Genomic DNA, 25833 nt, shown 5'->3' on the forward strand with positions numbered 1-25833 from the left:
TGCTTTAAGATGACCACCGGGGCCCAGTGTGGCAACTTGTGCAAAGTAACGTGTGGAATGTACAATAGACCATGTTGTGTAGATTTACATTAGCCCTTCTAACACCTCTGTATGATGAGATGCATAGGATACACTATGTAACTCAAGATAATATCCATAACTTGCCTTAACAGAGTATACTAACAGCAACACAAAAATTGTGTATCGCCCCGAAAGAAAATGCATGCAAGCAAACTTTACCTTTAAATATCCCAATTAAAATACATGATTAGGACTAATTCTGTCCCGAGTAGGCTTACGGATATTTTATGGGGAAGAGACATGAAACCCTTTTTTTTTTCTGCAGAAAAAGTGCCATGATTAAAATTTTATTCAGGACTTTCCCACAAATGCAAGCGTATTCTCTACATGCTAAATTTCTACGGGTCAGTGACAACGCGCTAAACTAAACATACAGATATTTGTAAGAAAACACTCCTGCTGATGTAAAGTTAAATCTTCATTAATACATTTAAAAAGTAGATATGACATGCCTTTTGAAATCAAAAATACAAAAAGAGTCCTTATTTTAAGGATTTTTTTAAGCTGCATGTACTGTACACCCCATTGTACAATAATAAACTGGTAATGCACAAATGAACTGGGTCTCCATCAACACCTACATCCTTAGCATCACCAAGCTGTTCAGAAAACACAACCCTTGAGAACACAGAGGGGTCACACCCCACAGAGCTGGGCCAGGTCAGATGGAGCTTTGGGTCTTTCATGGGTTGGTTCTAGTTCTGTTGGTGTCACTGTGGATGGATATTCTGGCCTGGCCCAAGGTTTAGATGACCACTGGTGTTAACAGGACCTGAATGAGCTGAGAAAACCAGGCCACTGGACCATAAACACATATGGGAACTAATAAGAGTCTTCTCACCAAGTCTGCATGGTGGGGAACTACAATAACTGAACAGCAGATCTTTACCTCTCAATAACAATGACAACTTTTGGTTAATAAAACCAAACCATGTTTTTTTTTTCTCTCATCTTTTAAGATTTGGAAGATAAAAATACAAAAAGACTAGATCCTTTGGATCACATGGACTATATAACTCCCTCCCCCCCCCCCTCAAAACTGGAAAACACTTTACATTCATAGTCAATACACTCAATACAACACTGCTGACTAGATCTGATCTGTTAGTCTGGTTCTAGTGAGTCTCTACAGAGAGAGGAGAGTCTGGAGGCCAATAGGGGCAGCCTAGGGGCTGGTGTGACAAGCTTCCAGAATTTGATTGTCTCTGGACATCTTTACATTGTAGAGGAAGATAAAAGACTGTTTAGACTGGGGAGGAAGGGTAGTATGGCACCATTGATGAGCATCCATCAGCAGGGCTGGGGAAGCCTCTCTGGGATCATGGTCCAGGAGAGTTGACTGGAGGAGATGAGGGTCTGGGGTCCACTACAACTAATGCATCCTGGTCTACAGCTCTCCAAAAGCCAGGACACACACATTCAGCCATAAACCTCTGCATCGACATTAACATACTTCAACTGCACTTAGAAGAAAAAGGCTTTAAAAAGTACACAAGTAAAAATCAATTAATAAAAAGGTGAAACATTCTACATGGCAGATGTGGGTCGAGAAGAACAGTGAGACATTCCATCTCCTTCCAGTGCCCTCACACCTCAGGTGACACTGTCCACCTGGAACTGAGGAGAATGTTGGCGGCTCAGAATTCTGGTGTTGCCAGCCGTCACCTGGTTACTGAGAACTCTGGGATGTCCCCCTCCACCCACTGAGACAGATGTCATCTGTACTGATCTGGTATAGCTGGTCAGGGATAAAAACTTACAGATTATAGGAACATTGTATAGAACCGTAACTGGAGGTTCACACGAAAGCCCAAGAGTACTCCAGCTTCCTAAATGACCGGTTACACAAAGCAGATATCTACAGCACAAAAGAGCAGAAATAAACCGTTTTCTTTTTTTATGTGTTTGTGTATGTGTGTAAAACCTCCAAGCCAAACTGACACCATTCCGGATCTGCTGTTAATCCAATCCACTAAATCCAAGCCCCCCCTGCCCTCACCACTCAATTAAACCTTTGAATACTACACACCATAAACAGAACATCAGGATCAATTCTTCTTGATCTGACAAGAAAAAGGGACACTAGTCTCTTAACATCTCCATGTAGTTACGGAGAGCAGGAACCAGTCCAGATTGTGTAGATATTTAGCAGGATCAAGGCTGTTCAAGGAAAACAACTGTTTAAGAGGCTCTAGAACAGAAGACACAGAGGAATGCATCATGAGGTCCTAACACTACAGGGTAAAAGGTGGCAAAATCCTCCAAAATAGGAGCCCAACCAGAGAAACAGCTACACAAAAACAGGCCATACGTTTGCCAACGGAGTGTCCAGTATGTAGAGCACCAGAGATCAGGGCCTGGAGCAGGAGGGCTTGGAGCCAGAGGGGAGGGGTCTGGAGCCAGAGGGGAGGGGTCTGGAGCCAGAGGGGAGGGGTCTGGAGCCAGAGGGTCTCAGGCCAGTGTGAGATCATCCTCTTCTTCTGGTGAGACGGTCAGCCCATACAGACAGCACCTGCTGCAGCGGGTGGAGGGGGCTGTGTAGGACCCGGCAGCCAACCAATGGGACAGGAGGAGTCCTTCACAGTCTCCCTAAAAGTTTGTGAATTGGGTCTATACAGTTAAAAATTCTTGCTTTGAAAAAATGTCCTTTTTTTCTCTCAAGTTGCTTTAAATGCAAGTATGCAGGACAACGAAATGCAGGAACATCATAGGTTTAGAGAAAAGGCTAAAATATCAAGCGCAATGGCAATGTCTGTAGCAGGTGTTCCAAAGGGGCTCTGTACAGCGTCTGTGAGGGAGGGGTCAGTCAGTTCTGGCGTCCGGGGGCAGCAGTCCTGCTTTACGTCTCAGTCTGGGGGCAACAGGTCGTGCAGACGAAATCGCTCTCTGACGTGTGGCCGCACATCTTCGTTCTGGGAGGGGAGCAAACAGCCAAGTGGTCAGGTACAACTGTAGAATAATGATTGATTCAGTATTGATTGGTACATTATGGATCCATATTTTGTGAGATCCTACCAGCTCCACCAGCTTCTCCAAAAAGGGTACCAGCTTCAGCAGCTCACTGTCGCCTTTGTCCATGAACCAGCTCTCAATGGGGATGCCATTTGATAGCTACACACACACACACACACACACAATTAGACAGCTAGACAAACAGTCAGTTGGAGAACTAAACACCCAGGAAAAATATACTGCTACTACTGGAACAGAGAGCACACGTGTGTGTGTGTGTGACTTAGTGTTGGACCTCTGAACCCCAGGGTAGATGCATAGTTCATGAGAGGGGTCACCTGATATGCGAAGGCTTGAGGTGAGTTGTCTATGATGATGGTCTTGGACAAGTCTCGTCCCAGGATGTTGAGGTCTTTGATGTAGTTGCCCTGCACGCAGACACAGTGCTCACGGAACAAGCGGTGTCTTCAGTTACAGACACAACGACGGAGACAGAAGTAGAGGAAAAAAACAAATCAATGACCTGGTTCAGGGCCCTTTATCAATAATGTAGCTAAACCACAACTCTGACAACTGAATATCACATGTGATTCAACACCTGCTCCAGCCACACACACACACACACACACACCTAACCAACTGCTTCTTGGGGTCCAGGATGTTGAGCAGTTTGTCTGCGTACACCTTCTTAGAGGCCGTGAAGAGGATGATCTGTAAGACAAACACACACAGGGATGAATGCCTCGCCACACCACCACCACATCCTCTATTCAAATGAAAGAACTTGAATCAGGATCTGACCTCGTAGATCTGCGACATGCGCTCCAGAAACTCTCTGAAGAAAGGCCGCAGCCGCACGTACACCTGCAAACAAACACGAGACAGCAAAACAAAGAAAGTTAAACGATGAATTAAAATAAAGCCAATTATAAAAACGTTCATACTCAAGCTGTGTTCTACCAAAAACAGCTTATAGGAAGACAGTGGGAAACTAAACTCAGGGCAGCACTGCCCCCTGCTGGCCAGGTTGCTCCCTAGTAAGGAAGTTGTTAGAAGACCAAGCCTGTACCTGGTAGATGACATCCTGGAAGAGGACAGGGAAGGTAAGAGCTGCGTCGTCCAGCTCATTCAGACTACAGTGGACTAGCGTTTCATCCTGGAAGCAGACACAGAGATATGGGAAGGCAGGTAACAGACTGATATTGGACAGGTTCTGAGAGGGTGGAGGTGAAGGTACTGACCAGGTCCAGAACCAGGGAGAACTCAGGGGTGCTCCGGGTCTTCAGAGGCAGCGCTGGCTTTCGGGTGAGCTGCTCCTCAGTCAGGGGAGGGACATGTTTGATGAAGAAGTAGCTGGACCGCAAGCAGAAACAGAGGCCACATCATAAACCAGCCAGGAAAACAGACTAGCAGCACATAGTGAACCAAGTACAGTCAACCAAGTACAGCCATCACCATTAACAAAAAAGAAACTTGTTTTGGGAAATATAGTTTTTAGTACTTACGGGTCAAAGACCTCCCAGTCCTCCTCATAGGTGCCCTCTGCTGGGACAGTGGGCTGAACCTCCACATAACTCGCCTCCGGTAGCATACCAGGGGCTGGGCAGGATGGGGAGGGGTGGAGGAACGAGAGTTAGGAGGTAGAAGAGAGTAAAGAATGAGGGAGAGAATAATAAGAATAGTTAGAACAGGTAATGCAAACTGAAGAGATCTGTCATTAGCCATGGATCAATTAACAATAATTAAATATTGTTCAAAACTCACATCAATAGTAGGGAGGCATGATTCACCATAACTGCCATTCCCTGCTCACCTGTGAGGGGGGGCAGGTCAGCATCAGGCTCCATCTCCGCCTGTTCCTGGGGGGCCTCTGGAGGGTGGGGGGGCCGTAGGACCGGGGGGACAGGGGGGTACAGGGGTGTGGAGGTACAGACCTCCAGCGTGCAGGTGGGCGTCTCCTCGACCTGTTCCATGTCCAGCTGCTTCACAATCTCTTCTGCTTCCACCGTTTGCCCCAGCGAATCAGAGCCTGATTGGGGGAAAACCAATCAGGATTAACAATGCACAGACCCCCCCCCCCCCCAGGAGGTATGGTGGATTGATGGGGTAGGAGACAGGATACAGTAAAAGGTGGGGAAGGGTAGGATGCATATGTAGAGTAGGAGGACCGGGGAAGGACCAGTGGGTGGGATGCATGGTAGAATAGAAGAACAGGGGAGATGTATGATAGAATAGAAGGTATGGTAGGTTAGGTTGAACAGTTGAGGTCGTCTCACCATTCTTATTGGCAGGCGAGAAGAAGTTGAAGACAGGGGAGAAGATGGTTCCCAGCAGGGTGGTTCTGGGGGGGCTGACAACGTCCACCTCCTCCAGCCTGCCGTTGACCTTCTCAGCCTTACTCCTGTCATGGTTGGTGGCCTCTGTGGCAGCAGGGGTTAAAGGTCAGCAGCAGCACATACTCCGTAAGAAGCGATGTTGGGGAATAGCATATCCCAAAACACCCTGGGGTCCTGTCCTAAAATCCACGTTAGGACACCTGCCTATTAATGGGAGGAGCTTGAACATGAATGTTCCAAGAAGTCAGCATAAGAAAATAAATGTCTCACCTCCATTGACAGAGCCCCTCCTGCCCCCCCGGGCCACGGTCCTCCTGGGGGGATCACCGCCCTGTGGTGTGGAGGTGATCAAGTTGTTGTCCACATCACAGTGGAGCCGTGTTCTCTTAGCAGAGTTCTCCTGCTCCACCTGAGAGAGAGTGAGAGAGCGAGAGAGAGAGCGAAAGACACAGACGGAGCGAGAGAGAAGGGAAACTCTGAGCCTGGCTAAAATTAGCTCCCAGTCAGAGTCCTTGCCAGGCAGCTGCATTCCGCCACACATTTCTAGGTAACACGACACTGTCTCCTGACAAACAGTAGATTTACATGGTAAACGTTGAGAGCTAAATCCGGAGTGGTCAGCCAACATAGACTTACGCAACACCAAGCTTGCATGTCACACCATGTACAGTACACAGGTTAACTGCAACAATGGGCTGGTCGAAGCTCAACTTTGGCCTTGTTCCAATAGTATAAATGCAGCCTTCCTTCATTCACTGAGGTAATGTCTGATCTCACATGAGATAGTTTAAAGCATGTGCTCTTCCTCTGTACAGGTGTTGCTATCCCAGATCAGATGGTGAAGGCTTGGGGGAACGACAATTGGTGGTGGTGGTGAAGGGGCTCACCTTGACGGCATTCCCTCTGATAAACTTCTTGATGGTGGACAGAAGTCCCCTCCCCCCACTGGGGGGCGTGTCCTCCTCCACTTCAGAGTGCCTCCTCTTGGTCCTGGAGGGGCGTGCCGCATGGGCGGGGTTAGGCTGCTGAGAAGCCTTGCGCATTCTCAGCCTCATCGTCTTAGCAGTCACATGCAAGACTGGGGGGGGAAGGGAGCGGGGGGGAGAGCAAGAGAGAGCAAGAATTTGTTAACTTTGTCATAAAGCTAGCAGAGTACTATAGTTTTAGACCAGTTACCAGTGGACATGGCGCTCAACTACTATAGTCTAGGTCAACTCAACGGAGTAGAAAACTCAATCGACGCACACACACGGAAAAAGTACTGGTCTTGCACAAACACAGAAAAAGCACTGGTCCAGCACACAGAGCGTGCAGCAGCAAAACATCTGGTTGTGTTCAGGATCCCATTTCCTTCACTATATGGTTCACCAATGCAGCCCCCCCCCCCCCTCTCCCCCAGTCTCAACTGTGCCAGGGCCCTGCTCCAACACTTTAAACATGCTCTTTTCCTTTCTCATTGCCCTATTAGGAACCTGTGCCTTCCCATACCATCCACCCTCTGGGGGTGTCTCTGCTCAAACTGAAAACTGACTAGATGGATGAAAGTCTGTGCAGACAAGCACATTAACAAACCCCAGCGAGGGAGAACTATTCTTGTTGGCCCCATCCTACCAACCAGTGCAATTACATAAGAACAACTGGCTGAAAATGTGTTCAGGCATGTCCTGGACCTGTCAGATTCCGTGCCAGAAAAACACACACGTTACAGAAAGACTGTGCGTGTGTGTGCTACTCTATCCGTCCAACTCCACCACTCATTGCATCGTTCTACACTACATCTGGTTTGTATCAGAACAGGGATGAAACACAAGAGACCATTTAAAAATATCCTGTATTAAATGTGCCCACAGGCCAGAGTAAGCAGGAGATAGAGCAGATATATGCCCTCCTGTTGAGGCACTGAAGGCATCTACCTCTGCCAGGCAGGCAGCAGTGCTGTGAAAGGACACCCAGCTGGGTCTCAAGAGTCCACAATGTGGAACAAACAACCAACACGTCGTGGATTAAAAATATTCCTGTAATTAGATAGGCTGGAATGTCAATTAACTATCCTGTCAGTGGTGCCGTGTAGCCAACTCTTGAGCTTTGTTGAGAAAGTGAGTGTCATATCTAGCCAATTCAACCATCTCCCCTTGTCAGGTATGCGCTGGCTGCAGGAGCTGACACCGACCATGGCATTACAGAAAACAACAATGCGACGTGCACTCCTAATAAAACATTAGTGGTAGGCTAACGAAATGCACAAGTGTTTGATAAAACCAAAATTCGATCGCTATAAAGTCAAGTCTAATTAGTCATCCACTGAAGTAGCCGCTTTCAACATACTGAAGAATGCATGCACATCGCATAAACTGAGCGGGAAAAGAAAGGAGACCTTTCTTGCCTGCACCCAGGTAGCAAATGGGCCAAACAAAATAATTAGCTGACGTTAGAAACTATCTTGTAGCAAGCGGCCTAGCTGTTATATTATATTCAGTTTCCTTTAAGATTGCCCACTCATTAAACTTGCATTTGACATGGTTAGCTAGCTATGCAGCGGATCCGTACCTTCCAGCATTTAGCCATGACCGTCTGTCTGCTGCTTGCCGTTCCGCAAGGCTAGGCTACCAAGCTAGTCGATTAATGGCATTAGGTAAAGCTAGTCGCGAATACAATGGTTAACATTTAGTCATTTTTTTGTTAACAAATGCCTTATGAAATAAATCAACTAAGAACAGAAAAAGCAATCTTAAAACGATACTTTAAACACGTTAGCTAGAGAATGACATAGCCATGAACTACCAAACTAATTTAGCTGGCTAATAGCTTGGGTCCGGGAATGTCCATTGCATTGCTGGAATGCTGATATATAGCTCGCACTAGCGGAACGTTCCCTGGGTTGTTATGATGGTAACAACCAGTCGTTACCAACCCAAATAAGTAAAATGACAGTTCCCTAATCAGGAAAAGTACGAGAGGATATGATCATTTAGTAGTTACAGATTATACATTTTATTAGCGACAAACATCGAGTCGTTGGAAACCAAATGTTTCAGGGACTAGCCTGATCCAAGGAGGCCATGAATTTTTGCGAACGCGTTAGGTTAGCTAGCTAGCCAACAATAGCTAAACAGAGCGTGAAGCTTAGCAGACGTGCCTGAATATCAAAGGAAAATATTTATTTGTACGTCATACACACCCCCTCATGTTAAAATCCTCACTTACTTTACAGTGCTCCGCAGTGCCTCTAAAGCGAAGGGACAGGTCGAGCAAACTGCTGCTGGTAGCCACGATGGGGGCAGCAGTCAGTTTTTTTCTGTGATCCGACTTCTCTTCGTTCAGGGACCGTCTAAAAACTGATACTGCGATATGTAGCTAGTCGCCATTTCCCGCCTCCTTATCCACACACTGAAAACCAGATACCCGTATGCACACATGAACACACACCCCCTCCGACACTCGACGCACAAACATCACACACAACCTCTCGTAAGATAATAGGTAGCTTTAAAATGAAAGTGAAATATATTTAACTACATACTTCGTGGCACAGTCACAATAAGTGTTGCTACGACATACTTTCCAAGGCAGAAGATGAAAAACAATAATTACCCGACAAAATAAGGGTCCAAAACCTAACCAAATCGATGTACCATATACTTACTGTACTGTCTTCACGGAGTCATCAACTCTACAATAAATCCCACTGGTATGCTTCATCTAGATCAGTTGCGTTTCAAACAACTAATACACATTCAAAAGAGCACAAAACGGTTTTAATAAATTATAAATCAAAAAGCATTTGAGGGATACATATAAGCAATTGATTGATTACTGTTACCAATGATTGATGACCATTATTAAGCATGATGATCTATGTTTACCATTAATTACCATGAAACAAGAAACCGAATCAAGACCACTTGTCCTACAGATCACAGTGACTGAACTACCAGCTGTATTTATCTCTCCTGTCATTCGAATTTGAAGGAAACGGATCTCCCTGGCTGGCCTTGCCCATATGCGTCTCTGATTTGTACAATTTCCTTTTAATAAACAGAAGAAAACAAAGACAATACATTCAATATGCCGCCCTTCAATATGAAATCCTTCTTTAAGAGCTACAAAAACAAATGATTTAATGCTCATGTATCTAAAATGCCACAGATAAGTTTGTACCTTATGTCCTACAATATAAATGGAGACAGCTCCAACATGTAGACACCTGCTACCAACACTCCTCCATAAAAGCTAAAGTTCCAGAGTCATTTCACAGAAGTGTACCTAGGTCAGTTTGTATGAGTATTGCTTGAAGCTTCAGTAAGTGGAGTGAGGTGGGGGAGGGGGGTTCATAAAGATTGCTAGTAGTGGTGGTCATGCATGCAACATCAGCCCTCAGACCAACAGAATGCCCACTTTGGAATATGAGGGCAGTCAGAGATGTTTCCTAACGGAACCACAGGTCCTTGGCATGGGGGGCCGGCGTCAAAACCAGCCAAGACACACCGGAGGAAACACAGAGGACTTTTAATTTCATTGACACATTTAGGACTAAACTAGTTTCAGCTCTCTATCAAGAAACAGCTGTTCAGAATCTGAGAGAACATCTAGTCAGTTAAGGGAAAGTCAAGTCAAGGTGGAACACCAACAGAAGAAAAGCCCACAGATGTTATCAGGCTGAGCAGAGGAGAGGGGGCCAGACTTCTTGCCAGGTCACAAACAGTCCCCCTATCTAGACAAAAGAGACTTCGGACAGCTTCAGTCCAAAGGTCATTTAGCCAAGTAGGAAATGAAAACCTTCATAATCAGACATAAACAGAAACTTATTATACAGTCCCACATTGCATACCTGTCATCTAGTTTGGGGCTTCCCTAGTGACAAATAAGTTACAAAGCAAACAAAAACAAACAAACACACCATGAGCATCTGCAGATGTACCACAGGCATGAGCCTGGTCTTCATGTCTCTGTCTGCAGTGCTGCAGGGTGGGAGGTTCCTACAGTGAACATCAGTTTTTCCAGAGAGGTGCCACATCCTGGAGGTCTTTAGGAAACTGTCATGAGATTTACATCCTAGGAAGAACACTGTGGAAGGCGAGTCTAGGTGGTCAGAGGCCCCACCCCCAGCACAGGGGTGCACCAGCTCCTACACACAGGAAGTCCGGGGTCTTGCACAGTTAAGTGTAGGGTCTAGAGGATGTCAATGGCCTGGTGTCTCTTCCCGTAGTCGACTGCACGGTCCCCCTGGATGTCCCGGTCTTCATCGTCTGGGAGCAGAACAACAGGGGAGAGAAAGAGGAGAAAGGGGGGGAAAAGACAACATACCATTATGTTGACTTTCCTCAGTGCTTACAGGTCATAGGTCACCAGGGCTTTGCCATTATGGCTGCACACCAGCCATGATCCTTCTGTGTCCTGATTTTATTATGTTTTTCTATTAAAGACGCCTCGACTTCAGGAAGAACAGCAGCTGTATGGACTTAGATGGACTGGTTAGTCACTAGTAAGAAGCTGGTCAGATCATGCCTCATAGTACACCCTCTGCTGGTCCAGATGGATGGCAGGGTTACAGTGATGGCATGGTGCACTTGAGGCTGCTTAGCCAGTTATGTGACACGAACACAGCATCTACTCTACCACAGCTGGAGGGAGAGAGATGGTGATTGGACACTGACAGCTGGGTGAGGCCCAGCCACAAGAAGCACAGGCAAGCAGGGAGACAGCTGGATGGAACATGCATACACTCACAGAACCCTGAGACCCTGGGTTAGGGCTGGGGACAAGTAAGTGTAGGTTTACCGTCGAGAGTGGGTTTGGAGGGGGGGGGGTTCAGGGTGCTGTGAGCAAGGGTGAAGGTGGCAGTCTAGAACTGATGCAGGGAGAGGCAGCAGGAGTGGAGGGGGGAGTTGGTGAGATCAGTTGGCTGGAGACCCCCCGGGCTCACCTTGGACGTCTTCCTCCCCTCCATCACCATCCTCTTCCTCATTGTAGGCCAGCTCAGCCTGCTTGTCAGCCTCGTACTCACCCACGTTCCCGTCGTCCCCGTTGTAGTCCGCCAGCTTAGAGCCGTGCTGGGGATCTACCGGGGACTCGTTCTCATCAAAGAAGCGGCCTGCAGAGGCAGAGAAGGGGCCCCATCAGGACGGAGGGATGCAGAGAGAAGGGCCCCATCAGGACGGAGGGATGCAGAGACAAGGGGAGGGATGGAGGGAGAGAGAGAGATAGGAAGAGGACAGAATGGAGGAGGAAGGGCAAATAATAAAAGGGGAAGAAGAGTAAAGGAGTGAGGTGAGCAGAGAGAAAGAAAAAAAGAAAGAAACGAGGATTAAACAGATGGAGCCTGTCAGGAAGGGAGGGAAGTAGGAGAGACGGAGAGAGAGCGAGAGGAGGGGGACAGATGCTTCCCATAAGTTAGGAGGAGAAGAAACTGGATAGAACACCAGACCTGGACAAGCTGGGGTTTTTATGACAAACTAAAGAGAAATGGTGGAGAGAGGAAAAAGGTAGCGAAGGAGAGTGTGCGGAGGAGAAAAATGCGGGAGGAGGAGGGAGGCTGGATGAGAGGAGGAGAAGTGCAGCAGTGTAGGGGCAGCAGAGCTGAAGCCAGGCAGCAGCAGCATTATGAGACCCAGACCTCTCCTCAGCTCCAGTCCGCTCCTCTTCATCATCTCCAGTGTGCTCAGTTACCCCCCTACCCACCCACCTCCAGGGATACTCATACTCACTCTGGCGGTGCCGAGACGCCTCTGCGGGCAACTGGTCCCTGGCACGCCTGGGCTCTATGGGGTTGGGCACCTGGGCAGGGTTGGGGGGCAGGCCCACACCCCTGGCCTGGACATTCCCCCCCTTAACATGGTCAGGAGCTGAGAAGAGGAGGAGAGGGGAGAGTGAGCTATTACAGAGTTTTCTACTTGAATGAGCTCTTTCACATGGCTGCTCCAAACACACATGTTCAAAGTCTTCAGGGAGGAAAAAAAGAATGATGAATCACCTTACAAACTGAACGTCTGCCAAAGAGAGCAGAGAGGAGAGCCAGGGAGCGATACTGCTTTCTCTCTGCTCCCTCCATTTTCTACACAAACATTCCTCCTCACAGCAGGATGCTTTATGGCAACAGGAGAAAAGCTGACAATTGGCCAAAAGTAGTGAAGGGCGGGGCCTTTGCTGTACAGAGCCAATGGGAGCCCAGAACAGCCTGACATACAGAGATTCAACTATTCCAAAGACTGTCAAGTTCTCAAGATGGAACGAGGGGTTTTACGAATCTTCTGCCTTGTCTGGGAAATATTCCAGTCTCCTCTATAAAGCAGAGTATATCGATACAGTAGAGTAGAGTACAATAGAGCCGTGTGTGTTTGGACCTTGACGTTGTTTGTGTATGTACATGAGCTGTGTGTGTGTGTGTTTACCCTGGAGCTGTCGGTTCTGCTCTCCTAGCTCGTCTGCCTGGATGGCTGCAGCCTTGTTGTCTTCATCAAACAGCACCGGTCTGTCTGCCACCGCCGGCGGAGGCTGCTGCTGCAGAGGGTGGCCAGCAGGGGGCACCACCACCACCCTGTCCCTCTCTGCCTGCAGATCAGGGAGCTCGAGAACCACAGGCCTCACTGCCCCATCATCTACCCCTGCCCGTACCCTATCCCCAGTGTCCACCTCAGGATCTGGGGCCAGGACGTGGTTCTGGGTGATGGCTGGCCGCTTTAAGGCTGGAAGAAGGGAGGAGGAGGTTGAAGGAGCGAGGCAGAGAAAGCAAGCGAAAGCAAGAGATGAAAGGGGAGATACATTAGTCATGAATTGACTTTCTTGCACTAGCGTTGTAGCTGAGACCTAGAGACCAGCTGACTCACCGAAATGCACATCTTCTATCTTCCCCACCTCGCTGTCCTCGATGCCAGGCATGCCAGCATCACTGCCAGGCTTGCCCAGGTCCTCTGGTGGGGGCAGCAGGACAAGCACATACAGACAGCAGACATGAGGTGAACTTGAACACAAAACTCACATACATGATATATGTAGATAATATCTAGACATCATAACACTTTGAGGATTTTAGTGTCCCTCAGAAACCATTTGGTGCGATGCATTACAGGTGACGTTCCTGCAGTACCTTTCAGATCTGGGCTGTCATGTTGGAGGGTTACCACCGTGTGGCGCTCCGCTGCAGCCTCCACCTTTGCACCTGCATCAGCAGTCCCTGCTGCTTTCCTGCTGCTCAGAGCACTCTGAGGGAGGAGACAGGAGAGAGTGTGCGTGATACACAGAGAGAGAGAGAGAGAGAGAGAGAGAGAGAGAGAGAGAGAGAGAGAGAGAGAGAGAGAGAGAGAGAGAGAGAGAGAGAGAGGGAGATTGAGAAATGAAGCGGTGGGGAAAGAGATGAAAGAATAAAGGGAGAGCGTGGGTAATAGGGATGGGGAGGGGAAAGGACATCCAGAGGAGAATGATGAAAGGCTGAAACATTTACAGCTGTGCAAGCAAAAACACCCTCATACTATAACTGGACACCAAGCTGCCCCCTCAGGACATAATGGACTGCTGTTATTGGCTGACACCACCAGGGGGCCGTGGAGAGCCACAACAGTTTTCTGCAGGCTTCTCCTTTATAAACAAGTCTAACGAGCTCTAGAGGCATCCCACCACCACAATCATCATCATCACTCACCTGTCTCAGCTTGGATGCTTCCTCCTCCAGGCTTTTCTTCATCTCTTCATATTCGTTTTTCTTTTGGGCCATTTGTCTCCCACACTGCAAACTGTTACACACACACACACACACACACACACGTCATTGCCCAGCCTGGTCAAGCTTACCACAGAGTAGAAATATCTCTGGGGGAGGAAGAAGGTGAATTGGATCTGCTGTACCTTTCGTACTCCAGCCTCCTCTCCAGGGTGGTGCTGTTCTTCCTCACCTCCCTCAACTGCTCCTCCTGCTTCATAAACTCCTGCTTCAGCTCCTTCAGCTGCTCTGTGGGCCACAACAAACACACAAACATGCGGTTGGCTGTGGGATCCACTGTGTGAGCTGGTGTGCCAGCGCCCCCTGTTGGCTAGGCAGTGATATCAACTCTCACCTTTGAGCCTCTGGATCTCTGTCATCTGGGATGTGACATCACTCTGCAACTTTATCTGAGGAGAAAGGGAAGAGGATGGGAGACAAGGAGAGCGGGAGGAGGATGGGAGACAAGGAGAGAGGGAGGAGGATGGGAGAGGAGGAGAGAGGGAAGAGGATGGGAGAGGAGGAGAGAGGGAGGAGAGAGGGAGAGGAAGAGAGAGGGAGGAGGATGGGAGAGGAGAATGGGAGAGGAGGAGAAAGGGAAGAGGATGGGAGAGGAGGAGAGAGGGAAGAGAGGGAAGAGGATGGGAGAGGAGGATAGGAGAGGAGGAGAGAGGGAAGAGGATGGGAGAGGAGGAGAGAGGGAGGAGGATGGGAGAGGAGGAGAGAGGGAAGAGGATGGGAGAGGAGAATGGGAGAGGAGGAGAGAGGGAAGAGGATGGGAGAGGAGGATAGGAGAGGAGGAGAGAGGGAAGAGGATGGGAGAGGAGAATGGGAGAGGAGGAGAGAGGGAAGAGGATGGGAGAGGATAGGAAAGGAGGAGAGAGGGAAGAGGATGGGAGAGGAGGAGAGAGGGAAGAGGATGGGAGAGGAGGAGAGAGGGAAGAGGATGGGAGAGGAGGAGAGAGGGAAGAGGATTGGAGAGGAGAATGGGAGAGGAGGAGAGAGGGAAGAGGATGGGAGAGGAGGATAGGAGGAGGATGGTGGGAGGAGGATGGGAGAGGAGAGGGAAGAAGATGTTAGGAGGAGGATGGGAGAGGAGGAGAGAGGGAAGAGGGGAGAGAGGGAAGAGGATGGGAGAGGAGAGAGGGAGGAGGGGAGAACTTTAGTCTAGTGAAGCATTACACACCTTCAACCTAACAAGCTACAACTCTGGTCACGTTGGTGTGAATGTCTCAAACTATGTTACAGGTGATGAATAGTCAACAAGATGGTTAAACTGGGTGGACATGACTGTTAATCAGGGAGCAGCTGAGCTGGGAGCATCTGCCGGCTAACCCCACTGAGGTGATGAGGGGAGGATTGTGTGAGTGTGTGTGTTGGTCCTGAGGGACCAGTGGTCCTCAGCTGTGTAAGATCTAAGCTGGGCCTCTATAATGAGATCTGCAGGAAGCTCCGGCTGCACTAGGCTGCACCCCCATACTGTCCTCAAAGAGGCTGAGAGAGAGAAAGAGAGAGAGACTATGGTTGTTAATGAAGCACAAAGCTCACAGGAGAGCTGTGACAGTAATTACAGCTTCAGTGTCATCCACTGTGAAGATAACAGCTTCATTCTGTCACATTCCCCGAACTGAGGCAGAGCAGTGCCCTCTAAGAACAGCAGACAAACAGGGAGGAAGGAAGAAGAGAGAAGACTAGAGGACAGGGGCAGAGAGACAGGAGTGGCTAACAGTCGGAAAAAACAGAGTTGAGGGATTGAAAGGAACCCACCAGAACAGAGCAAAGGGTGTCCATGTTTACAGACACACCCTGTCCTGTCCCTGTGCTTGCAGCTGTTGACACAGGAGAGTGGAATGCTCTTGCAGGACACCTGAGCACTGGTTGACCTGAATGCTGGCACACCTGAGCCGGATCCAGCAACAGGTTTCTCCAGGAAGTAACCTGGCTACATTCCCTGAAAGGCTCGGGAGTGTGGACCTACACCCACCAGGTCACATTGTAGACTCTGAGGCACACCCAAACTCAATCTGTACACACCTGCAGCTAATCTGCACACAGTCTGTTCGTAGAGAGTACTGGTCTACCCTGGTCTACACAGACCAGTGTCGTCATCCCCAGCCACACGTTGGTTGGTTCTCAGTGTCAGTGTATTGTACAGGATTACTCTAATACTACTACTCTCTTACCTTTTCATCTGTGAACTTCTTGACGAGGACATCGCGAGCCTGCAGCTTGCCCTCGAGCATGCTGTTGTCGCCATCCTTCTTATCAATCTGTTTCCGGTGCGTGTCCACCTGCACCATCAGCTCCGAGTTGCGCTTCTCCAGTCTGCTGCGCGCCGCGTCCGTGCGTTTCACCTGCGTCTGTACTTCCAATAGCTCGTCCAGCAGCCGCCCGTTCTTGTTGGAAACGGTCCAGTAGTTGAAAGACAGTATACCAATAATGACCATTAACGCAATGAGGACGAGGGACGGGAGACGGCCTCCCCGTCGGTTTGCGCCGAAACCAACCATCTCTGAATCTGTCACGCTAATTGAACGAGCAAAGATGCTCTGCTACTGTACTGGTAACGTTACAGAATTCCAGATGTGAATTTGGCTGACATGCCGTATTGCTGCGGCAAAAATTTAAGATTATAAATTCCACCAAAATTGTCTGCTACCAGTACAGCATTTTTTCTGTTCTCAAGCGACAGAAGCACACGAAACAAAAAAACGTCCTCCTCCTTCCGTACAGTTGTCTCGCTCTTGTTTGCATTCATCCAATGCGCTGCTTGTCAGTGCATCCGCAGCGACGTGGCCTAGCTGCGAACACAGCAAACGTAGGCAAGCATTGTCGTTAGCTTCTAGCAACTTTAGCAATAAACACAACGCATTGAATGCTATTATTATTTTGGACAATTAGACGCGCTGGTATACGCATATATATCTAGCTAGCTCGTAGGTAGTAAATGATTGGCTGAGCAAATTATATGCGTTGGTTGGGTGCTGCTGCTCAGCAACCAGACCTGACGAAACAAACTGGCTAGCTGGTAAATAGTAAGCTAACCTGTACATAACTAGCTTCGGCAAACACAAATCATGCATAATAAATACATCTTGCATAAAAACATATTTTGCTAACCTCACAATGGATTCTGGTATCTAACAGGCTGGCCAATACAGCAGTTAGTACCATCCGACCTCAGCCAAGACTTGAAATCGATGTTGGCTAGCGCTATTCTAGATCGCTAGTTCTGACTGTACAGTAGTATGATATCCAAGGTCTCTTCATTGTCCGGAGGACGGGCAACATGTGTATTACCCCGTTTTGCCAAATAAACAGCTCAACTGACCACACTGACAAAAAAATGTAGGTCTGCAACGTTTTGCCCCGCTAACATTGTTGGTTAACGTTACTTAGCTAGCCTAGACTAGCGCGTCCTCGGCTTCGTTGGAGACAATCCTCCTCTGTGTTGTCTCTTTTTCACGGCAAATATGGAAAAGCAGCGGAGCGCGTGCGTCGTTGTGATAACAAACACAACATGACCTATTTACTTTATAGGATTACAGCGACATAGCTAATATAATTCATAGTTCTGAATGTTAAAGTCTACCAACTGGCTCTTCTAAAGACAAAACCATACAGCCGGAGCGTACAAAATAGTTGAACTGACAGTGGGATTATCCAATCGTGCTAAAGCTCCAATGTATGGCACACACACATATGGGAATCCTATTGGTTGTTTCAGATAACGGGTTTATGGTGACTTTTCTTTTGCAATCCGGACACAGACGGCGTGGATGGAGGGCGGAGTTAAAACTCGGTTGCGCTGTCAAAGGGTCTAGTTCACGCCGATAAGCGACCCGTAGGTTACAAAACGCGCTAACCAACAGATTCTATTCCACTACTGACTAATAAGGATCAGAGCGGTCCAGACGAAATTATTTATACAGTCAGTCTTCATTGACACAGGGAAGCCTCCACAGAATCCACTGATAACAAAGTCACCTCATCAATACTTGAACGCATTGGACCTATACGTGTCATTCTGCATTTACATAAACTCAATCATAATTTTATATAGGCCATACATATATATAAATATATAAAATCAATGTAATATATCCGATTGTAAATGATATAGTCTACGTCTCTATTCTCAAAGAAAGCCATCCGTACATATAGCACACCACTGCTATATTCTATTTATCCATATCCACAACCACTCAAGAATCTGGACGCTTTTACTTCTGTCAGTGCCATCTGCTGTCTGATTGTTGTACAACTTTGTTGAGCGCGACAAGGTATCGTGCAGTAAAACGTTCGAATATTTAATACAGAAAAAAGAGGTTAACACAAGATAGAAACTGATATTTTATTACAACACTGATAAGAATGGTAACACACTGAGGTAAGTTTAATTATCCACGTTTGTTCTCTGACCAACACCATCACAAATATTCACCCCATATCTGTTAGAAACTGTGAAGCAGTCTGCCTGCTTCACAGTTTTACACAACGCCTCCAGGTCTGTTCTGATAGTCCAATGAGAGTTTTTACAAAAATCCCCTGAGGGAGACATTCTGGTGTGTTTGTATGTGTGTTAGTTTGGTGGTTTCTGTGTGTGTGTGAAAGAGAAAGGTAGCAGCAGGTCCGGCCAGAGTTGGTGGGTGGAGTTTAAGGAAGCTACCGTTTCTGCTGATGTCTTGGTTGGCACGGTTTCACAGGGCACTATGAGAGAGAGAGAGAGAGAGAGCAACCTGGAAAGACATTCCCCCATCAGAGGGTTCCAGTTCTTGTTGTGTGTGTATATGGGAGGTGTCAGAGGATGGTTTCTCTGCACAGGGGGCTTTGAGAATGTTCAGAGGGGGAGGTGGAGGAGGGGGAATCCTGGGGGGGACGTGGTGTCTGGGGGGGGCGGCGCAGGGAGGAGGGGGAGCTGAGGGCCCCACAGCTCCGCAGGTGCAGATCCTCGTGACCTCGCTTCCTGGGACTACTCATGATGCACTGGGTCATCACCTGGACAGACAGGGAAGAAAGAGAGATACAAAAAATAAATGTTTAAATCCAATTTATTACATGAAGACTATCAAAGAAACTAAATGTTCTTTTTCACACCACGACCTCCCTCCTCTTCCCTCCCCATCTTGCCTGGTCAATGACGTTGGCACTGAAGATGGCCTCCTCCATGTGCTTCTCGTCAGACTTGATGACGTGTTTGATGGTGTTGACCACCTGCTGTACCTCCGGGGGCAGACTGCAACTAGACTGCTCCAGGAAACGGGCCACCAGGATCTTGGTGTCCTTGTAGGTCTTCAAGTCAGCCAGGGAGTGAGGCCTCTCGCTGGGGCCGGACGAGGAAGAGCGGAGCGTCCGGGGTTTCAGGCGAAGGTCCACTTTCCTCTCGTCCTTCTGATCCTTCTGCTTCCTGCCTCTGCGTCCCCACGGTTTAGACGCTGCCACCTCTGTCTGCTCTGCACTAACTGAGCGCACACACACACACACACACACACACACGAGCGCACACACGTACAGGATGTCAGTGTGTAAGCAGTCCTGCAACCAGTCCACATGAATTGGAATGGGATTTCTAGGTGAGACAGTGTGAGTGGAGAGAGTTGGGCGGAGGGGGGTACCTTGCTCCGGAGGAGTCTGGGGGGACTCTTCAGCAGCAGGGTGTGCAGACACACAGCCCCAACTCTGTCCTGCAGGGGGAGACACACACCAACCCCACTGTCAACAAACATGACAGTGTTGGTTTCACACTGGCTTTTACATAGTAAAACGCATGCACGCACGCACACACACACACACACAAGCAGGTCCTGGTGGGGTCACCTACTTCCTGATATGGAGCTGCAGGCGATGGGATCGCTGGTGGAGCGGACGATGCGGGCCAGCTTGCCGTACTTCCTGTTGCCGCGGAGGAGCCGGGGCCTCTCAGCGGAGGCTGAGGTAGAGGGGGGCTGGGGGGAACAGGAGGGGGGCCAGACACTGAAGCAGAGCCTGGCACCTCGGGGGCGGGCGGGGGGAGAGGGGGTGGATGCCCCCCCTGAGGAGCCTACAGTGGGCTGGGAGGAGGGGGGAGGGACAGAGAGGGTAAACTTCCTACACCCCCTCCCTCTGAGCGGTGTGTGTGTGTGTGTGGCAGAGGCCAGCTCCTCCATGGTATGTGTGGCGTCGGGCTCCTCATGCTCCTCCTGCTCCAGGGTGCTCAGGTTCTCAGAGGACCAGTCTGGAGAGGGTGGCAGGGACTCGCTGGGGGCGGGGTCCCCAGTGCTGGGGCGGGCGTGTGGGCATGACTGGCGCAGGGAGCAGCGGGTACTGAGCTCCAGGCTGGTCACGCTGCCGTCCATGGGCGCTGTGTGGAGCGTGCAGTAGGGGGAGGACTCAGAACCCTGGACCTCAAAGGAGCAGAGGTCTTCTGAGGAGCAGCTGTGCTCCTGGAGGTCAGCTACCTCAGACACCATCAGAGATGCACTGTCCACTGAGGCTAGACAAACACACACACACACACACACCATTACAACACGCACACACACACACAGGACAAATCTGAGGTAAGCCCACAAAGGATGGTGCAGCTGTATGTGGCCAGTAGCAGATGAAAAGGTCAGTCTTACCCTGGGTGCTGAGGCCTGCAGTAGTGTTCCTCTCACACGGGCTGGACTGTGATACCTGCTGCTCTAGACTGGTGACCTGAAGACACACACACATGCGCACACACACGTGCACAAGCACACACACAGTTCTATTAGAATATAGCAGTCATAGTTAGGACCCTATTCAGGACATGGGTGAAGATACTCCTCTGCACTGGCATCCTTGGGGCAGTCCTACTCGCTGTGAAATATATTGTTGTTGCTTGCTTTTCTACAGGTACACTCTTGCACTTTTGAGGTTCATGTTGTTTAATTGTAATTTGTTTAACTACATGCTCTTGTGGTGGCCTTTGGCACTTATTTTGTTTTTTTCGCAATGTATTCTTCATGTTTTGTCTACCCGCAATGTCTGGGGCTATCTCGTTGTTATGATCAGTGACCTATGCACTAAGCTCTCTCTTGGAAGTCGCTTTAGATAAAAGCGTCTGCTAAATGAATAAATGTAAATAAATGTACAGACTGGCCTGTAGAGGGCTCTCTGAGACCACAGCACCCATCAACATACTGCACCAAAACCCCCGATCCAGAGTTCCATAGAGATGCTTCAGAACAGAAGGTTGTGGATTTTGACAAGTTTGGTCAACTATACTGATCACTTTGGCTATGTCAGTTTCACCTATCATGCAGACATCTCTGCTATAGTCACGGATAAGCCCAGTGTTCCTATAGTACCAAAATCTGATTACAGATCAAAGGAAACAATCACAACAATCAATCACATGACGTAAGCCACTTGTCAGCTAGCAACTGTCAATCCTGTACTTAGACCCACTCCTACAACCGATTACAGCAGGCTGATTGGCCAGACAGGTCATGGTGTGTAGGAGACTCCGGACAGACTTATGGCGGTAACTTGCACGGCTGATGGTGAGCTGGAGAGAGGAGGCTGGTACTTCAGGCTGCATATGAGAATACACTGCTCTATAGGTCGGAGAATATACCTGAATGTCAGCCTCTCTCCAGCCTCTACCCAGCTACTCTCTAGTCCCACTCTCAGTCTCTCTCTTTCCCTGTATTCCCTATCCTCCCTTCTATGGGTGAGCAGTCTCTACATTGATCAGACTTCCAACATCACACCTTTGTAGGAAGACAAGGAGAGATTAGTGAAGAGCAGCTCTTAAAGATGGAACACAAACACCTTAGTATTACCTAATCGGTTTTCATCATTAGTGAATAACAGAGCCACATCAATTCAGGTGCTCAGTACGTGACAGGGGAGGAGGGAGTGGGAGGCGCTGAGATGTATGGCTCCTTGGATGACGCTTCAGATGATGATGGCCCTGAATTAATGAGCTACAAAAGATGACAGAATACGACACCCAAACATCTGAAGGGAAGGATGGAAGGAAGAAGAAAACGTGCAGGACTTGAGCAACCAGCAGTGCTTGTTGCCCCCGTACAGACCTGGACGGCAGGTGTGTGGCCCACCACAGACTCGTAAGGGGGGGGCAGCTCAGACGGGTACAGGGTGCCAGGACTGTTGATGGGCACCCCGTAGATGGCACTGAACGGAGAGTGGGGAAAGTCCAGGTGGAGCCCCCTGGATGACAAACACAGACCACGAGGTAGTCACCGTGACGTCTAGAACAGTGCAGTACAGAGGAACCATCTCTGGTGAAACACTGAGGTTCTGTAGAGGACCCATTCTAGGGAGGTTCCTTGTTCTGTTTCTATATAGACGGTGATACAGTGCGGGAGCAGGAGAAGGAAGAGAAGCAGGAGAGGGTGGAGGTGCAGGAGAAGAAGTAAGAGAGTGATATCCTCTTCTCTTCACCTAACACTCCAACTCAGATCTATTCCACATATCCATAACATATCACCTAATATACGACAGCCATTATAATTCCATTCACCAAGACTGTGTTTTATCTGGTGCCAATTAAGAATGAGCAGCAGAGCGAGAAGTTGGGTTGTTTAATTCAGCTCTTAATCCTTTAAAGAGGCAGAGAGTAAGAAGAGAAGAGGGGGAAGGAGAAGGAGTAGGATGGAGGGAGAGTAGGAAGAGGAGAAAGAGGGGGAGGAGTAGTGGGGGGGTGAGTAGGATGAGAAGAGAGAGAAGGATGGGGGGAGAGTAGGAAGGAGGTGGAAGCGGGGGAAGATAAAGGTGGAAATGAATTACAACCTGAGTGTCTCGACCAATCATCCGAGGCATGATGATGTCATGACACGGGCCCGCCCCCTGACAGGGAGCTCTTATAAAGTGTCATTCAGCTTGTTTGTATTTACGGCCTAATTAACAAGCAGCCCTGGCATGGTGCCATGGAAACATCAGCTGCTCTCTGGGCAGCAGAGTGTGTGTGTGTGTCTGTGTGTGTTTGAATGTGTGTGTTTGCTGAGGGGGAGGGGCCACAGCATCCCCAGAGAACTACAATGCTGTAATAAACTACATTAAGGTCAACTTTAAGGCACCACACGACCCACTAGGAAGATGTATCAAACACACCCTGACAGGTGTCAAAGAACATCCTGCAGACAGTCACTCAGAGAGTCACGCTAAGCCACAGTGCGTGTGTGTGTGTGAGATGTGTCTTGGAACAAGGAGTGTTGTGGCATCTAGGGTCATATTTTATTCAAGAAGTGTGTATGTGTGTTTGGGGTGCTCACCTCTGTGCGTCCATGGAAGGGGTGCAGGTGTACTCCGGGGGGTAGTAGGGGGGAGGGGGGATGGGGGCGATGAACTCATCAAAATCCAGCGTCTGGTGGAGGATGGTTCCATGGGGAGTCATGCAGTCAGCACTCAGCGCACGGGCTCTATGGGGCATGAACTGAAACACACATGCACACATGCACGCACACATACAGTATATACATACGTATAGACCCCCCCACCCCACACACAACACAGTATTACATTATCTGGGTAGAGACCTTGTTAGTGTCCCTAATCCCAAACCTTATCTAGAGAGGTGTGATATGAAAAGACCTTGTTAGTGTCCTCATTAGTGTCCCCAACCCCTATCCTCATCTCGTGAGATGTGAACTGATCCTTGTCACAGCCACGGCAAGATGGACCTCTGGCTATTTTTATGTGTGTGTGGGGGGGGATTTTATATGTGTGTGTGTGCTTGCGTGTTTGTGTGTGGCGGAAGGTGTCTTTGTGTGTGTGTGTGTATGGGGGGGTCTTTACATGCGTGTGTGGTTGACTGGGGGGGGGGGGGGGAGGGCTTTGTTCTTGTGTAGTTCTGGCTCCTTCATGTTCTCTCAGATGAAACTAATCCCCGCCCCCATAACAGGCAACATCCGCCCCCTCCCACCTGCCCCCCCCCCCCCTGCGCCCCCCACACCTGCCCTTCCTTCCCTTCCCTTCCCTCCCCCTCCCACCTGCCCCCTCATCTCCCTTCTCACCCTGCTCTGCCTCTATCTTACCATCTGCAGCACATCGGTGGAGAGCATCTGCATACAGCACATAGCGGTGGCCAGGGCACACACGATGGTGGAGATGACGTTCAGCGCACACACACTAAACAGCAGCTCCTGGGGGAAGGGAGACAGGGAGGGAAAGAGGACGGAAGAAAGAAAAGTGAGCGAGAGGTGAGGCGGTCGGAAGAGGTTGAGGATATGATAAACAGAGAGGGAGAGTCGGTTAAAGATGAAGGAAAAGCCATTCCTCTAGTCAGAGAACATAATGATTGAGACGAGAGGAAGGAAATGGGACCGAAGGTGACACAAACACTGATGATGTCGCTGAGGAGGTGACAAGAGGCAGGGGGAAATGCAAAGAAGACGTCACCATATAGCCCTGCCTGACAGTATGGACAGTGTGTCTCATTAAGTTCTGATTTGGAGGCGGAGCAGTAGGAGGAAGAGAACAAGGAAGAGGAGGTGGTTTGTCAGAGGGTGCAGGATAAATGATCATTATAAATGATAATAAATGACCATGTCAGCTGAACAGAGGTCCTGACCAGCAGTCTTCAAACCCGCTCTGCTCAGCACCACATGTAGACAGAACTCTCAGTCCTCACTCTCTCATTCACAAACAGCGCCTCAGGACTACAAACACTAGAGAAGATATTTGATTACATGATTCTTTTCTGTGGGGTTATGTGCAGCCGTGTTTCAGAAAGGTATTGGGTGCCATGGCAACATGGTAAACATCTGCCTTCCAGATGTGATACTAGACGGGGCTCCTGAGATCTCCCTGGTGACAAACATGTACATACTGACACGTCTGTCTCAGAGGCTAGAACAACACCTCACAGGAAGCTGTTACAGTTTTTCTGAATTGCTAAAACACTAAAACCCATTGGCTGAACAAAGTTCTCAGTTGCCTGAACTCGTCAATACCTTAAACCATTTCACATGGTAAAACACAATTTGCAGATCTCACACAGACTTTTCAGCAAAACTCTAAACACATTCTCATTCTCAAAACACATTCTGCACTCTAATGCACATGTCATCCATACTGGTAAACACAAATGGCAACAATCAAATACAAATAGAGAAAACATGTCATTGACAAAACACAACCACTCAAAATTTATTTCACTTCTTTCAAATGATGTGACACAACCAATATAAGCCAGTTCAGAGAGCAAACAGGTTGTTGAAGGTGGGAAAATATTGCTTGTGATGTCGACAAAGTGCTCTGGCCTGACCCAGCCCAAAGACAAGAAGAAGCACATTGATCACATGTTTACTCCTTAGATTGTTGTCCCTTTTACTGTAGTATTGTATACTGTAGTACAGTGCATTGTAGGCTGTATACAGTTTTTCACAATTGCTAAAACACATTCTTGAAACAGTCACCCATTTTCTCAAAACTGTAAACACAAAACCTCATCTTCAAGCACTATTTACAAAACCTCTGAATCCTCTTGCAAAATGAAACTTTCGCCTCAAAACAGTTTTACCTGTCCTCAAAATCAAACCTTTGCCTCAAAACAGATTTACCTGTCCTCAAAATCAAACTTTCGCCTCAAAACAGATTTACCTGTGCTCAAAATCAAACACTGCTCTCAAATCATAAACAAAGTGATCAAAATGATATACACTATCAAGCAGTCAGTAAACAATACACCAAAAAATTGAAAACACATTGTTCAAAACATATAGTCCTCAAGGAGAACATTTTTACGTAATCTCAAAACAAATTTCATATTTATCCGTCATTGTCTTTTGATGAACGAAA

General features: G+C 48.4%; 3 protein-coding genes across 8 annotated transcripts in view; all 3 read right to left on the minus strand.

Annotated features, from left to right (window-relative positions):
• Nucleotides 1–563: 563 nt before the first annotated feature.
• ctdspl2b (CTD (carboxy-terminal domain, RNA polymerase II, polypeptide A) small phosphatase like 2b) lies at nucleotides 564–8742 on the minus strand. 3 transcript variants are annotated; one of them, XM_067249255.1, is made up of 13 exons: nucleotides 8574–8742; nucleotides 6257–6447; nucleotides 5640–5778; nucleotides 5310–5453; nucleotides 4847–5062; nucleotides 4539–4632; nucleotides 4275–4386; nucleotides 4103–4189; nucleotides 3835–3897; nucleotides 3665–3744; nucleotides 3372–3498; nucleotides 3097–3192; nucleotides 564–2993 (listed from the first exon to the last, which is right to left on the minus strand). In XM_067249255.1, the coding sequence occupies exons 2-13, from the start codon at nucleotides 6422–6424 to the stop codon at nucleotides 2928–2930; spliced, it is 1392 nt and encodes a 463-aa protein (XP_067105356.1). In that variant the 5' UTR covers nucleotides 6425–6447; nucleotides 8574–8742; the 3' UTR covers nucleotides 564–2927. The 3 variants fall into 3 exon arrangements, with proteins under 3 accessions (XP_067105356.1, XP_067105357.1, XP_067105355.1); XM_067249256.1 differs by having other exon boundaries at nucleotides 8548–8742; XM_067249254.1 differs by lacking the exon at nucleotides 8574–8742 and adding an exon at nucleotides 7917–7937.
• A 366-nt stretch (nucleotides 8743–9108) lies between these two features.
• Nucleotides 9109–17689, minus strand: golm2 (golgi membrane protein 2). Of its 4 annotated transcripts, none has more exons than XM_067249607.1 (11): nucleotides 17182–17689; nucleotides 16245–16862; nucleotides 14417–14471; nucleotides 14208–14310; nucleotides 14005–14095; nucleotides 13453–13567; nucleotides 13193–13276; nucleotides 12758–13051; nucleotides 12074–12211; nucleotides 11374–11460; nucleotides 9109–10615 (listed from the first exon to the last, which is right to left on the minus strand). In XM_067249607.1, the coding sequence occupies exons 2-11, from the start codon at nucleotides 16569–16571 to the stop codon at nucleotides 10539–10541; spliced, it is 1371 nt and encodes a 456-aa protein (XP_067105708.1). In that variant the 5' UTR covers nucleotides 16572–16862; nucleotides 17182–17689; the 3' UTR covers nucleotides 9109–10538. The 4 variants fall into 4 exon arrangements, with proteins under 4 accessions (XP_067105708.1, XP_067105706.1, XP_067105707.1 ...); XM_067249605.1 differs by having other exon boundaries at nucleotides 11293–11460; XM_067249606.1 differs by having other exon boundaries at nucleotides 11293–11460; nucleotides 16245–17689.
• A 1172-nt stretch (nucleotides 17690–18861) lies between these two features.
• The window catches only part of fam189a1 (family with sequence similarity 189 member A1), a 28688-nt gene continuing 21716 nt past the window's right edge, over nucleotides 18862–25833 (minus strand). Inside the window, exons 5-12 of the mRNA XM_067249437.1 lie at nucleotides 24069–24176; nucleotides 23307–23467; nucleotides 22107–22242; nucleotides 20664–20739; nucleotides 19883–20533; nucleotides 19677–19745; nucleotides 19192–19523; nucleotides 18862–19059 (exon numbers count right to left, since the gene is read on the minus strand). Coding sequence (XP_067105538.1) covers nucleotides 18862–19059; nucleotides 19192–19523; nucleotides 19677–19745; nucleotides 19883–20533; nucleotides 20664–20739; nucleotides 22107–22242; nucleotides 23307–23467; nucleotides 24069–24176 — 1731 coding nt within the window. The remainder of the gene's footprint in view (nucleotides 19060–19191; nucleotides 19524–19676; nucleotides 19746–19882; nucleotides 20534–20663; nucleotides 20740–22106; nucleotides 22243–23306; nucleotides 23468–24068; nucleotides 24177–25833) is intronic.

Source organism: Osmerus mordax, chromosome 13, assembly GCF_038355195.1.
Source record: "Osmerus mordax isolate fOsmMor3 chromosome 13, fOsmMor3.pri, whole genome shotgun sequence".
NCBI lineage: Eukaryota > Metazoa > Chordata > Actinopteri > Osmeriformes > Osmeridae > Osmerus > Osmerus mordax.